The sequence below is a fragment of the Calypte anna genome, chromosome 1, assembly GCF_003957555.1.
Source record: "Calypte anna isolate BGI_N300 chromosome 1, bCalAnn1_v1.p, whole genome shotgun sequence".
NCBI lineage: Eukaryota > Metazoa > Chordata > Aves > Apodiformes > Trochilidae > Calypte > Calypte anna.
Genome location: NC_044244.1, coordinates 12,594,174 through 12,610,320, shown reverse-complemented (window position 1 = coordinate 12,610,320; position 16,147 = coordinate 12,594,174). Strand labels below are relative to the sequence as shown.

At 38.9% G+C, this 16,147-nt stretch overlaps 1 protein-coding gene across 2 annotated transcripts in view; it reads left to right on the top strand.

Annotated features, from left to right (window-relative positions):
- Nucleotides 1–3,540: 3,540 nt before the first annotated feature.
- NAPEPLD (N-acyl phosphatidylethanolamine phospholipase D) overlaps nucleotides 3,541–16,147 on the top strand; it is a 25,235-nt gene continuing 12,628 nt past the window's right edge. The window contains exons 1-2 of one of the 2 annotated variants that reach the window (XM_030463920.1): nucleotides 3,541–3,743; nucleotides 15,023–15,335. In XM_030463920.1, coding sequence (XP_030319780.1) covers nucleotides 3,541–3,743; nucleotides 15,023–15,335 — 516 coding nt within the window. Of the gene's footprint in view, nucleotides 4,013–15,022; nucleotides 15,336–16,147 lie in introns of both variants that reach the window. The other variant, XM_030463927.1, reaches the window with a different exon arrangement.

Here is a 16,147-nt window from a genome sequence, read left to right as displayed (position 1 = left end):
GAATCCCCCTGGCCTGTTACTAGAATAAGACCATCTAAATATCTCTCCTGTGGTTCCAGTTTATTGTCTTGCCTCGTTTGGTCCCCAAAGCAGAAGTTAAAGAGTACAAGCTAGGCATCTCAGAGGGTCTCACATGGTATTCAGAAGTACATTTTGTTTTGTTCTTACGGTAGTTTGTGAGTTTCTTCTTTGTAGTCCCAAAGATCGCCATGTAAGTGGTTTGGATTTATAATGGTAAACATAACATTTACAGTAATATAATTAAGTATTGTATAATGTTTATATATCAATTTTGCAAATTAGGGAATTTAATCTTTTGATTAAACACCACTGTGAAGCATTTAATACATATACATACACATATATACATTAAATAGCTGGTTGTGTAACCTTCTTTCACCAGGTAACTTAACATCCAAATTATTTGAAACTCTGCTTGCCTCTGCCTGCAACAGGTGCCAAATGGCTTTTCTCCCTTCTCTCCAAAACGAGTTGGATACTGGAAGGGTAGTGTAAGGGTGGTTTCCTCTTCATGGGAATGGGATAATTAAAAGGGCTAGGTTGGGCTTCTTGATTGTGTCCCAATATGGGCCAGTTTTGCCAGAGAATTTCTAGCCTAGAAGAATTTCATTTGGTGCAAAATTTCTCTGCTAGTAGAAATTTCATTATAGCTTATATTAGAGCTGTAAAAAACTTCTTTGCTAGGATAGTTTATTTCACTCAGAGATCCAGTACAAACTATTCCAGCAAGTGTACTTTTTTGCTGTGATAAACTGCATCTGTGCTATAACAGAGAACTTGCCAAGTATATAGCAAGCCTAAACCTAAAGAGATTTTGGACTTGACCGAGAGATAGTAAAACACTTTTCATTTTGTTATCTAAGAGGATTGTCAATCAAGTCAAGATGTCTCAGTTATAAAGCTATAAAAATTTTAACTATAAAAATTTCTACCTTTTCCTGCTGCAGAATGTGCTTCAGTTGTTGCCAAAGACAGCAACTCACTTGCTTTAACACAGCTTATGCCAGCTGACTAAATTAAACTTTGTGAAAGAGATATTAACTCTACACTTCAGAGATCTAAACAAAACACTTATAAACTTCAGTTGCACAAAAGGTTAAACCCTTCATCAGGAGGAATTTTGTGATCAAGTTAGTTGAGCTGTCCTGCTCATGATTAATGCATCCACTATCTCCAAAGGAAAGACACCACTGCAGATACAATTAGTGAAATACTAACTGCATGATTCTAATTAAGATACAGGTTGCTGCATTAAGCAGATTAAGCTATGTTAAGGAACTTATCTTTCCAAGTGGTTAATGAAATTCTATACCCCAAAAACATCTTCAATAAAAATTACTGTTTCAGCTGTTACATTTCACTATGAGAAAATAAAATACCCTGACCCCCAAATAACCTCACTTTGCTATTGTCAGTATCTGTGCCTCTCTGCAGTACAAAGAAGGTCCAAAATATTTTTTTATTTCCATATGTAATAGACAACATATAGGGCCAGTTTGAGCAGTAAAAACACCAGGAATGTATTCCACTGAAAAAAAAAAAAATTACTGAAACTCTCTTTCTTAAGACTAGGTGCCAAGCAGAAAACTCTTACCTCATGGACAGATGGCTGGAACCTTTCCATCTGTAGTAACTTCTGGCAACTCCAGCAGTATCCTATTGTCAGTCCTCAGAGTACATTAGCATGTCTGGAGTACATTAAAAGGCAGAGATAACTCTGTTTTGAGTTTACATAGCTTGAGCTTGATATCCCATTGGGAATTTTCCTGAGTTTAACTGTGTTTGTGTGCAGAAGACATTGAAAAATCAAAACCTATGAAAGGAGCAGGATTAAAACAAGATCTTAATTGGCTGATGGGAATACTGAAACAGGAAATGAGTTTATAACTCTGGTTCTATTGAAGAGCACCTCAATTCAGAGTTGAATTTTCTCATGTTGAGCACACTGGTGTGGCAGAGTAGCTAACAGGTGTTGATATACACTTCTAGAAGTGTCAGAAGTTATTTGAACAACCATATAAATCTAGACCAGTTATACCAGAAAACAGATGTTTCCCTTTCAAAATGAAAACTGCATGCTGCACAGTCACTTGTTGTCTTTACTTATAGCCTCCAAATGTTGACACCCATATTTTTAGCACAGATAAAATGCATTTACTAACTCACAGCCTCCTGAAGCATGGCTTTTGCATCACTGGTGACATACAAACCACTTCCAAATGACATGTGGAGGCAGGTCTGCCTACCAGACGATACCAAGTTTATGTGTAGGATGAGCATCCCATCACTGCTATTGTTGGCAGTTACTACCCACCCATAGGCACCTGCCTACCCACTGCCTTACACAGATTCCCATACATAGGCACTAATTATTTCCAACTGTTAATGGACATTGATCAGATCTAGGGAGAACAGCTTTATCATCTAACACATTTAGCAGGTCTTAGATTCCATAGAGTAACAGCAGAAAACTTCAGTCGATGCAGATTTGTGTTTAATAATATATGAGTAAAAGACCATCTAAGCATTAGACATACCGAGCAGGAAGTGTCAGGTGAGATGAGCAAAAAGTAAGAAATAAATTAGGATTTTCCATTGACAAAGGTCAGCAAATCTGCTGCACCATTAGTACCTGATACATATGTGTCTCCTTGTACAGAACAAGATAACTGGATAGTAGCCTTCCTCTACCTTACAGAAACTCAGAGAATAATAGATCAAAGATAAGAAAAGTAAGGCTCATATTTCTAGCTTCCCAATACAGACCTACCTTTAGAACTTGGCCTCTGAACACAGGTACGATTTCTTCAGTAATAAACTGGGCATTGATCCCTGAGCTTCAAGATAAAATGCACATAAATATGTTATCAGAGTTCCAGACAGTTTTAGATTTCATACTGCTGCTACTTATTTTTTCCATAACACAGACGATTAGCTTTGTCCTTCACCTGCCATTATATTATGTACCTAAATAATGAAAGATTGAAAATTCCCCACTGTGCCCTCCTCACAGGTGTAACGAAGGGCTGAGGCGATGCCTGGAATCGTGAGGAATGTGAAAAAACACGGGTCTGAGTTTTAACCTCCCGCGGTGGGGGAAAGGGCCACGGGGACGCAGGGCCGGGGCGGGTGGGCTGACCCGCTCCTTTCGGGCTCCGGACCTCCTGTGGATGCCGGTACCCCCGGTGATGGCGGCACTGCTTTAGGTTTCTGAGAAAACCGAGTCTAGGGAACTTTTCACTGCAACGCCAAGTGGCGAGAGCACGCTCGTACTCCCAATCTTAAACTGCGGGCAGCGTCAAGCAACCCTTGGAGCCGGGCAGGAGCAGAAACAACCGCGTCCCTTTCACCGGTGCCGATGAGCAGTACGGCCTCCAGCGGCAGCAACGCGCTGGCAGCTGTGGCGCTGCCCCGCCATAGCCCGGAGCCCCGAGTGGGTCTGGCCGCCACGACTGCCTCAGGGCCGGCACCCCAGCGCCGGCCACCCCCGCCGCCATCTTGCTGCGGCGCTGCCGCGCCATGCTGGGGAGCAGGGCGCTGTGGAGCTGCTGCCTGCAGCGTGCGGTGCCCACGGCGTCGGGCTGGGCAGGGGGGCAGCCGCTCAAGGGCTCCTGCTGGAGAGGCGCGGAGCCGCCGCGCAGGGGGTGGAGCGGCACCATGGAGGAGGTGGCGGAGGAGGAGGAGGCGGACGGGACGCCTCAGGGGCAGCGGCTTCCCGGGAGGTGAGCGGCTCTCCGGCAGCAGGCAGCGCTCCGGGGGTGGGGGTCGCTGCCCCCGCGCGTTCCTGTGCGCAGGGAGGGACCGGCTCGACCCGACCCGAGCAGCGGCTCCCGCCCCGAGCCCGTTCCGGAGGAGAGGCACCTGCCCACCTGCCGCCCTCAGAGCCCGGCTGACGGCCGGGGGAAAAGGAGCCGGGGCAGCGCGGGGCTCCGCACCTGCTCCGAGAACGGTAGCGGGGCTTACTGGAGACGCGATACCGGCGTCCCGCCGGGTGAGTGCAGCGGGGGGGAGCACCGCGCTGAGCCGCTGCGGGAGGCGGTGGGGAGCGGGGCCGGGTAGGGGGGAGAGCCCCGCCAGCAGCAGCAGCAGGGCAGAGCGAGTACCGGCATCCGCTCTGAAAAGTTAGGCGGTGGGCGACGTGTCTGGGGCCACCGAGCAGCGGCTCCTGGGCGGGGAGGAGCCGTGTAACGCGGAGCTGCCCCGGCCCCCCGGGTAGGTGCGGGCTGTCTGCGGCGGCGGAGCTGGCACTGCGCGGGGAGCGGAGCGATCCCCCGGGGATGCCGCGGTGGGAAGTGACAAACCCCGAGCAGTGCCAGCTCCAGAGATGGCTGGGACGGGGAGAGACTTCACACCCGTGAGAAAAATCCTGGAGGAAAAACTCCCGCCTTTCCTTTCCTCCCCCCCTGCCCTCCCAGCGGCAATGCTTTCATTTCCCTTGAATTGACAGTAAAATAGGCTGTAGCAGCGCTTCGAAGGAAGCAAGTTATATAATAGCTTTAAAAAAAAAAAAAAAGCAAAAAAAAAAAAGATAAAAAAACAGACAAACCCAAAACACCCACACAAACCCCAAATCCCCCCCTCTCCCCAAAAAGAACAAAAAACCCCAAACAAACAAAAAAAGTTTCATGGTTTGACGGTTTAGGGGATGTTTTCCTTTGAGGAGGAGACACGAACAGATGTTTATCGCCAGCATTTTTCTTGCGTTGAATAGTGCGAAGTGGAAGACATTACCGAACTCGTTTAATGGAATTAGTTCTGTCAAATAATCTCGATGCTTGGCAATTATATCTAGTAAGGATTTAGGGAAGGTACTTGAATGTCTCGATGACTTGCTCTTAAGTTCACGTTAAACTTCAAGCAGAGTTATTTTCTCTAATGATGATTATGATTTCCTACTCTTCTATTTCCGAAATGGCAATTGTAAAAGCAACTTTTCAGTTTTCAAGGACAGCACTGCTTGTGCTTAGGTATTTTTTCTTTATTTTTCAAACTACACCGACTAAAGTGATATAAAAAATTGAAGTTAATGACAGGAAAATAATTTCAGTTTTCTAGCAAAAGATCCTTGAAGAGTTACATATTTTTTAATTCATAGTAGTAGTTTTTTCAGTTACTAAACTAAGAAGCCTGATTAAATTTACAGGTAAGATTTTCGGGAATAGAAGAAGAAATTAGATTTTTATCTCGTTGATGCAAAAGTTACTGCGACAGTTGCTTTAGAATTACCCAATTACCTGACATTTAAATACCTATTAGAAAAAGATAATGGGAATTTTGGATACCTGCAAACTGGAAAGCCGTCCAGTTCACTCAGTGTGATAGACAGGACACATTCAATAGGGGAGGAAGTAAGAGGTGACAGTGAAGCTGTTCAAATACAAATTTTAGTTTGGATTCAGTTTTGCCTAAATCAAAAGAGATCTGCAGCCTGTTAAAAGAGAAGCAATCCTTTTTTTTTTTTTTCCTTTTTTTTTTTTTCTTCACTGGTATTAAATAACTAGATTTCAGGAATTACCTCTTCAGAAATATATTTTGTCAGTCTTTATAAGGTAAAGACAGAACCAAAATTTCTAATTCTCCATTCAGAAATAGCTTTCAAATTATTTTCTGCAAACAGCAAGGCAATTGTTTTGTTGGTGGCGAGATAAATGGAAATGCTGCTATGTTAATTAGTGCCTTTAGATGGAATACATACTGTGAAATTATATTTTCCTTTAGTCACATCTATAAATCTCTTTCTGATATCACTTTAATTATTTGCAGTCAATTGTTGCCAGTAGGTAGCTTGCAGTATGCTGTTTAGCACTGTAATCAGGATCCCACTGATACTCAGAGCTGGGACTGTGGTAAATCACTTGGTCATCTTGTTTCTAAATATCACTTTGAGAAAAATACATTTTTTGTAAACTAGATGTTGCACTTTGAATATACTTTAAAAAATATTCTTAGGAAATCTAGGAAAGGAGTTGCATGTTATTTTCTGTGTGCATGTAATATCTTAGTTTTAGTAGCTGTATGAAGAAGGGGTGATTTGGGTTTGACTAGAATACAACTTCACTCAAGCAGGTAAACCTTACAAAGCTGTTCAGCAAAGAGAACATCAGCATTAGCAAGTGACACCAGGAAAACATGTTGCTGTCATTGTGTCTCGACTGAAAACCAAGGTTTGATAAGATGTGGGAGTGAAAAGTCAAGTGGTAAAGAATGTATATCATACATCATCATGAGATTATTCTTGTGTAAGATCTGTTGCCGTGGTTAGAGCTGATGGTGCTACACTCTACTGAGTCAGACTTATACTAAGATTTTTGGTTTTCTATTGCTTGTAATATTTGGAAACAGTTTCAGGTGTTTAAGTGGAAATGTCACATGCTATGAAATGTCCTTCTGAAAGAGGGTTTCAATGAGGCTTAGCAGTTTCTGATAATGAGACTGTGGCAATAACAAGTTGTCTATATAGGTGTGTTTAAATGACATGCTTTGTATCATTAAAACACCTATGTATTTAGAATGATGCCTCAAAATTTTCCACTTGTGTTGGAAATGTGCCTTGACTCTTCCATAGGGAAAAAACCAAGCAAACCAAACAACTTTTAATGTTAGCACTTCTGTTGTCTAAAAACCAAAGTACTTGGCATTTTGAGTACATGAAGAAACATCTTAATCTAGGATCATGGGGACAGAATAGAAGGATGGTTATGTACAGGAAAAAGGATTGTCATGAAAAAATGTTAACATGTTGTTTCCAGGTTTTTTTGGCATTTGTCTGGTGTTTTACCACTTGCAATTTCTTTCAGTGTCTGTATTTCAGTTAAAGAACTGTAAGGGTGCTGTATTGAATATGCTCTCTAACTTTCTAATATGAAGTTTCAGATATTTGAACCTTTTCTGTTTGGAAAGGCTAATGATCTTCTAGTTTAACTCATGTGAAAAGCAGTCTTTAAAAAGTTATATTCAAGAAAGACATTTTTCAATAAAGAATAGCTTCTCATTTCCTTATCTTAACTGAGCTGGATTGGGTTTCAATATATTTGAGATCAAATTTTTTAGATCATTCTATAAAATCCATATATATATATATATATATATATGTGGGGTGTGTGCACATAAATAAACAGGAGGAGAGATAGAATGTTGTTGGAACAAGCAAAAGTTGAGTTTATGTTGAAATCTAAGTAGGCTTAGAAAGAACTTAGGGAAATATGTTTTTATTGCAGAGAAATGATGTGGGTCCTATGTGCTTGGATTTTGAACTGTAGAGAGAGACTCAAATAGCCAAGTATTTAAATGTGTATATAAACAAAATTGTATGACTGTGTAGTAACTTGGAAATAAAAACTAGTTTAGTGCTTGGGTGTTGCTGTGCTTCCTGGACAACTGGTTTTGTAGAGTTTTAAAGGATTATTCTTGGTGTGAGTCTAGAGAAGGTTTGCATAAGAATTTGTTCTTTTCTGGCATGCAGAAAAAAGGAAAAAGAAAATAAGAGGGCCTAGTAAGTGAGGTGGAGATAGCAATTGTGCAGTTGCAGACATAAAAGTACCAGAGTTTCTTATAAATTAACTGCGTCAGCTCCACTTTGCCACGTGGATCCTATGGATCAAGGTTTTAACATTATTTCTATGCAGTTTTATGAAAACAGTTCTTACTTGGCCTCTATGGCCATGTGCTACTAAGACTGTAAATCAGACTTCTACCATATAGTATGTTTGAATGGAGCCTTAGTTTTGTTATGTGTAGTAATATTTATTTTTAGTTATATGTAATTGACATAAGATGTTAGACAAGAAACCTTTACCCGCAGGACAGAGTGCAAGATTGTAATATTTTCAAACTTCATTTTAGTTAATAAAACCAAACCTGTGCTAACAGCATCAATAGTACTTAATAACTTAAAATACTAAACCCAAGATTTATAGGCTGTTAATACATATGAATGACTAAAGTGTTTCTAAATGCTAAGCTTTTAAGCTTTATGTTTTTTTGTTTTTTGTTTTTTTTTTCTCTAACAGTAAGTCCATCCTGGAAAGGTCTGCATCTGTTATTAACTTCAGTCACATCAGCAGACCATCTGAAACTAATAAACTACTTGTTTGCCTAAATACTTAAAGAAGCAAAGCTGCTGCCAGAACACTAAAAGTTGGGGTCCAGCTTGTGTAGCTGGGTTGGTATAAGTTTCATGTTTGCTCTTTCGGAAAAGCTGCATTGAAATCCTGAAAAAGTGTGCAGGACCATCAGTGGAGATTATTGCTGCTGTTGGTATCCATGGTTTATCCATAGCCCAGCTGTGTGTATGTGCCATCTTCTCTCATTCTCTCTTCTGTTGATTTTAAAAATTGTCTGCATTTGATTTGTGACCCAGTTATTATCTCGTGTACCATAATTTAGCTGTGATGCACAAATCTTGCTTCTGTATGTTGTCAGTCTCAGTCCTGCAGAGCAGGTAAGAAACTTCTCGTTCCAGGTTCTGTGCTTCCAGCGTTCTTCCCTATAAGTTGTCAGAAATTAGTTGTTTAGAGAGAACAAAGTAAAACATTTCATGTTCTAGTGTAGGGAAAGCTGACTCCTGCTTTCTGTTGGTGACTGCTTCAGCAATAGCACAGAGTTACACTGCTTTGTGCTTAATCATAATGATAGTCTAGGCTGCTCTTTTAAATGTGATGGCTGTGTGCCAGCTTCTGGATACTTTGATTCAAGACTGCAGCATAAGATGAAGGCAGAGTGGGAAATAACTTCATAGGCCTGCATAGCTAAAGAAATTGGTTACAGGGTCTGGTCTGTCACCTCTGTCAGTAAGCATGGCCCATATGGACAAAGAGGGTTGATAACCGAAGCAGAATGTGCATGTAACAGAAAACATCTATAATATTAAATACAGTTCAGAAACCTGGTTGGGAACTACAGAGGCTCATATTGGACAGGGACAGTCAACTGGAACACCTGGAAACAAAGGGAAATAGTTCTGTATTGCTCCAGTTCTAGGAAGATGCATTTGTATGCAGTGTTAACAGTGCCCATAGTTGATCAGATTTAAACGAGGGTCGAGAAATAGCTGGCTCCAGGTCCTACTGATGGACCCGACTCTAAAGCCTGTTTGCATTTGTATCCAGAGGTTTAAAAGGGTGTAGCTGATAGGCACTTATAATGACTGTGAATAGCTTCCTGTTGGTTTCAATCCCCTAATGAGTGCCCGGCAAGTAGAGGTTGGAAGGTGTGGTGATGGGAGTGGGTTGCCTTTTGGGTGTTAGGGAGATACCACATTTGCTTTGTTATAATATGCAACATCACTCTTGGAGGAGGCAGACAGAGTGTTGAAGCAGTATCAGTATTAAATGTAAATGAAGCTTTGGATAGGGAATAGGTTGAAAATTAAATACGTGAAGGGTAGGGGAAATTGTTGAACCAAACTTGGTGGTGTGTGTAACTGAACTACACTGAGTGAATTCTAAATAGAGGTTATTTAATGAATTGCCTTTTTTATAGCAGCACTGGCATAAATAGTTTCTGTTTACAACAGTGTATTCCTGTTCTCACCCTTCCCTGTCCTAGCCAGTTTGTTGGTATAAACACTTGCATAGTTACACAGTAGGGCAGGTGAAAATTCCGTGCTTGTTTAGGGGATGGGACTTAAAAAGCTACATCAGCTACATCAGTTTATTGAACTAATTCATGATATGGACACAAATATTTATTTTGGCAGACCTGGGGGAGCAATGAGGGCAGAAATAGGTTTGCTCATGGTGGTGGCTATGTAAGTAATATAACTCTTGTAAGAATATGCCTGACAACAGATGGGCACAGGTAAATGCTTCACATTTGTTTTACTGTTGATCCTCAAAACTACAAAGGGATGGCATAGCATTAATCCTAATTCTATGAGTTTGTTTGTGGAATAAAGTTATTTCTGTTTCTGTTATCAACTCAGTTATTCATCTTTCTTGAACAGTACAGAAGATCACTGTGCAGGAGGGGTAGATACTCAGCAATCTGTTGAGAACAGAGAAGAACTGGGCTGGCAGCCTGTAGCTGGGCTATGAAATGGGTGCATCTGATAATGAAAGAGGGCTGTACTATCATAGATTTTCTGCTTTCTGGATGCTTGGAAAATATGGAAATAAGACATCACACAAAATCCAAAGCTGGCTGTTTAGTATAGCTGATAATCTGAATGAAAATTTCTGCACTTCCTGTGCCTGCCTGCTACTTTCAATGGGAAACCTCAAATAATAATTTATAGAGATATTCTTTGTGTGTAATCCTGAGTCCAAGAGTGTCTGGAATAATTGCTGTTGCAACTGCTGCTGCAATCATAAAAAATATGTATAATGAAAGAAAACTTCCCAGTCATATAGCAGTATAGTTTGCACAAAGCTCAGATTCTTGCTTTTTAGGGCTATGGTGGTATGATGAACAGCCTGAAGTACTACACAATAAAAGTTTAAATGCATTCAGACTTTTCCAGTCTAAACTTTTTATTAATTAAACCAGACAATTTAAAAAAATAAAGGCATAGCCAACATTTAGCTGGCAGTTGTTTGATAGTTGAGCATGCATTAGGCTTTTTTAAAAAAATTACCTGTACGCTCCCTACTGTTTGCAAGTACCTTACCTTCTAGCTGAATTTTTTTTCTTCCCCAGTTTCAAGCAAAAAAGTTTGCATTTTGCCATATTAAAAAGTATGTATGTTGAAAGAAAACTGAGCTTTGTAGCAGTATAGGGCTTGCAGAAAGCTCAGACTCTTGCTTTGATAAGGCTCCAGTGGCACGATGAAGCATAGAGTATGTAGTCTAGAGAGAGAGGCAGCACTTAGAAATGAACCAAACTTTTTTCTTCAAAAACAGAGGGAAATAAGGATATTTGGAAAACTATGGGATGTTTGCAAGTTAAGTGTGAAGTTTCGTGGTTGTTGTTGGGTTCCAGTAAAACATAGTTTCATAATAACATTTTCTTTAACTTTCTGGCTTATGAATTTGTTAAATGAAGAACACATTTCTATTCAGAAAATAAGGATAAATCATTGCTGGCAGACTTCATGGTTCATGTCTGTGCATGGCTATATGCAACTACATTAATTTCAGCTGTGGAGTAGTGAATGTAGGGAAGATTGGGTTGAAAAGGCAAAGACACAATAAATTTTGTGTTGATGCATTTATTCTTCAAATAAAGTTAAAATAATTTTGCTTGAAGCTTTGCAATGCATAAAAAGAGAATTTAAGAAGAAAAATGTTAATGACAGAGTGCTTCTTGTAATATTAATGTCTCCTGTTTCAAAGCTTCTTTTGGAACAGGAAGACAAAGTATTAAAAGTGTTTAACTAAGCTTTTGTTTTCCTAAATAAGCAAAAGACTTGAAGTAAAAAAATGTTTGTATTTGGTTATATAAGCAATGCTAAAATAAACAACTGACCCCAAACCTGTTGTCCTAAAGGCTATTTTTCACCTTCCCAAGCTGTTTATAGGTGTAAGCCTGTTTATTGGGAGGTAGACATGGGTTTTCCTGTCTGATCTAGAACTTCTCTCTGGCTTTGTGGATTACTAGGGGTCCCTTAATAGCATTTGGTGCTGGAAAACCAGTTATATAAGTTCTGCATTTTGATTCATATGACACTTCATCCTATTCATTAGACAGCAGTGATGTTCAGTCAAAATTACCTTCTGGCTTTGTGTATTTGGCATGACTAATGGTCTCCTTCAGTAGTTTATAAATCTTGGTCCAGTTCTTCTTCTAAATTCATTTGGAAGAGTAAAACATTTCTGAGCATGGAGGGGGTGACAGAATTGTATCCTGCCCTGAGCCCTTCTTGCAAATGGTGGCAATCCACTTGTCTTTATCTGGGACTAAGTCACCTCATTAAGAAGTAGTTTAATACTTTTAAGTAGAATAGTTTCCCCTTTTTTAAAAAGTGTAGAAACAAGAAGTTTTCTTGTGAAACATTACAATACCAAATATTCACCAAGGATGTGACTCCCTCCCCACTACCCCTTGTAAGTGAACACAGCTCTACTTCGGTTTGATTTTGGAGTCTATATTGCTCATAATCTGGCTGGCAATTCAGGGCTTAAATTTATTGCTCAAGTGCCAAACTATTATTTTTCCTGGGGAAGAATTCAGGAAAGGTGGATAAAAATCAGCTCTCTTCTGATTGGGTATTTTCTGGGTATTTTCTACTATTTAAAATAATACCTGTCATTTTTCCTTGTATGTACTGGCTCTCTTTTGCAAAAGGGTAAGAATCTCGAACTGGTAACTGCTTGATTTTTATTTTAAGCTAATGACTGATGGCTTTCAGGAATTATCATCTACTTTTTTTTTTAATAACAAATATTAAATTTCTTTTACTACTTTCCATGAATATTGTAGTATGTATTTTACCACTTGAAATTAAAGGGATATGAACTGGCAAGATTGATACTTCAGAGGAATCTACAGTTCATCAGGAATACTTCGTCAGTTAATTGTAAATGTCTCCCTTTCTTACACATGTAAAAGAGTTTAAAGTATTATGTGAGCACTGAGGTCTTTTCTCCCTTCAGTTGCTTATGGAATACTAATGAAGTAATGTATGTGCATCATGTGGAAAATATGTTGGCAGACAGATACCTGCAGTGCCTTAAATGCTTTGGCATTGTCTTCGTTTAATCAGCATAGCTGATCCTGGCTTCCCCTAGAGGTTTATACTTTCAGAACAAGATCAAAGGTTTATATGAAAATTTAAGCAAAAGAAGAATTCACCTATTTTAGAGATGAATGGATAGATAAGCAAAAGCCTTAAAAATAAAACCTTAGGCACTCCGGTCTCTAATATAAAATGTCATGTAGGAACAATAATTACAGTAGTTATATATATTTAAAAATCAGACATCTGAGATTTTAACAGAAGAATTTCCTTAAATTAAGTACCTATCTGATTAAACCTTTGTGGTTTGTTTTCATGATGCTTTCTAGAAGAGTAGATGTTTTATGCTGTGTCTGCATGCTTTGCTGAATTAATAAGCTGACTTGGCATTGAAAATGCTCTTTGAGGAATGCCAAAAAAACCCCAACAGTAACAGTTAAGATATCCATTACAATTTTTTGGATATTGTGTCTGCCTTTTTGTGGCAATTTATTTCTGTTTAAAGAGGTATAGGGCAAGTTGGGTGGCAGATAAATTGAAGGGTGATTCCCAGTAAATGATCAGTGGAATTGAAATAAAGCTTAGGAGTGTCAACAGATAAACTGAATTTTTGATGCAGAGATGGTATATTATTGCTAAATAGATAATATATAAATGGTGATTATGACCAAGGTTACTATTTATGAAAAAAAAATATCAGCAGTGTTTCCTGAAAGTTGTTCTTGTTTCTTTATCAGAAGTGAATTTTGATGTGTTAATATTTTATGTCTAGTGTGTTTCAAAATAATGGCTAAGAATATTTCATGATATTTATCAACTGTCATATCTTTGCAGCTGATACCACACTTTCTTTTTAGTACTCAGTTGCTGCTAAAATAGCAGGGATAGGATTTGCATTTGAAGTTAGAGCATCACCAGTAAATGCCTTTGGGTTCAATTTGATAACATCTTATGTGTGCATAAAACCTTACCTCTTATGTCACAATAACAATATATTTCTTTTTCCCTGGAATTATGAGCTTATGAGAGGCACAGTGAGTTACACAATTACTAAGAAAACTGGGCTAAATTTGGTACTGTTCTTTGAAAATGCTTGAGCAGATTGTCTTTGATGCATCAACCCAGTGCTTCTCATATGAGTATAGCTAAAGTTCTAATATATCTGAGCTAATGATAACAATAGATAGGCTGTGGTAGAGGGTTTTCCAGAGGACTTCACAGTTTGCTATTAAAAATTATTTCTGCACCTAAGCAATATATCATGCAGTCTGTTCATTACTGTTCATCTTCCTGTTCTTATCAGGTGGAGTTTATAAGTACCAGAAACTTGCTCACTCTTAAGAATAGCATATTTAAAAAAAAAAAACAAAACACAAAACCAAAGCAACAAACAAGCAAACAAACCAAAACTGTCAGAACAATGTATTTATTTTCAACTTAGATCTTGAAGTAAGTATAGAAACTGAAGCATTTCTCTTCAGCTGTGCTCTAAGTAGTTCTGCTTTAGCAGGGGGGTGGATTACATGATCTCTAGACATCCCTTCTAGCTCCAGTGATTCTGTGCAGTGAATTGTTTCACCAACTTATAAAATAAGGAAATTTGCTTTTTCTACCCCAGAATGCCTCAGAATTGTGATCTTTAGGAATAATCTTCTCTCAGTTATTTTCTCACTTTAAAATTTCACAGTGGAATTAAGAACAGACATTGCAGCCATGATTTTTTTTTTGATATTCCAATTTTCTGTGGCCTTTCAATAGTCAGTTCAATTAAATGTGAATCTAAATTGTATTTGAAGCAGTTACTTTTACTATTATTACAATAAACTCTTCCTTCATTTTGGACCAGATAGGAAATAGGACCAAATGTCTTTTGTGTTCTGACTTTTGTGCATATCTGTGCATCTTGTCAGTGAAAGTAATGTCCTATTAATGCTACATGAGGTTGCTGCTCTTAGTACAAACCAGAATCACTGTGTAGGCAAATCCTAAGGTACAGGACAGTTGCAGTGTCTCAGGATTGTATTACATGAGGCACTAAATGTCATAAGTTGCAGGAGGAACTTCCTATTCTTCCCAAACGTAAATTAGGGAACCCTTCCCCCTCTCTCTTGGAGTTGCTAGATAATAATGTTAGTATCTGAAGCTGTGCATACCAGGGGGTAAAATTCCACCTGAACTACAAAGAGATCTCATGTCTACTTGCCACAGCATGTTTTTGAAGTCTTTTGTGTAATAGCAGCTGTTTTAAAGTATATTCTGTTGAGAGAAAAGTACAGTAGGTGATAAAATGAGAAAGCAGGCTTCTTTCTAGTGTGTGTGAAAACATTCAATCTTATGGATGTTGATGTTTGTCCAAGAAAAGATTGATTAATTCAAAATTTATTTCAGTTCTTCTCAAACAGATATGGATAAAAAAATGCATGAAGAGCAGCCTTTGACTGCCTGTAACCAGTACCCTAAAGAAGCAGTGAGGAAACGTCAGAATTCGGGTCGAGGTTCCAGGGGCAGTGATTCTTCCAGGACCTCCAGGAAAAGCTTCAGGCTGGACTACAGGTTAGAAGAGGATGTAACTAAATCAAAGAGAGGGAAAGATGGGAAATTTGTCAACCCGTGGCCAACGTGGAAATCACCAACTCTGCCAAATATTTTAAAATGGTCCCTCATGGAAAAAAATAACAGCAATGTGCCATGCTCAAAACAGGTAAATACTTGTATGTTTTCTGCTCTTGATTTAGACTACTTTTATCTCTGTTCTCACTAATAAAATAGGAGAGATTCTAGCTAATACTTCCTTAATCATCTTTTGGAGACTTTTCTAAGTCTTGTTTTTCTGATATTATTATTGCTTTACTCCTCTCAAAAGATGGGTTAATGCTTCCTGCCTCTTTAATTATTCTCTCCTTTCTATTTGTCCACCCCCTTTGATTTATCCAGCTCTGTTATATTTACAAAAACAACAAAAGTGCCCCCCTAGCTCATAAACTACAGTTACACTCCTGCCTTTTTAATAGATATTGCCTTAGGAAGTGTGCTACTAACATAATTCATATTGCATGAAATAGCTGTGGTATATCTAGTTTTTAAAAATTGCCTTCCCCTTTCCCTAGGCTGCTATTTGCTACATGCATTACATCTTTTTCATTAAAATATAATAAATACTTGCTGTCATTTACTTATGGAAGCATTTGCAAATTTATATTTTTGGTACACCAGGAGAAAAAAATTATTTACATTAAAACCTTATTACTGCTGTATTTCTACTGAAATACTAAGGGTTTATTGTCACTTTACTGTGAAAGATCATTATCTGTTCATGGTGTACTGTTTTGTCAGATATTGTATATAAAGAAGGAAGTGGGGGAAGCAGCTTCTGAGAGAAGCTTCTTTGCCACGAAGAGTGATGAATACTGGAAAGCCACAGGTTATTTTTGTGAGGATTACTTCTCAGTATAGTTTCTAATGTGTTGTCTGCACCTTGGAAAAGCTGAGCTGAAGGGTGAACAAACAGGTTTT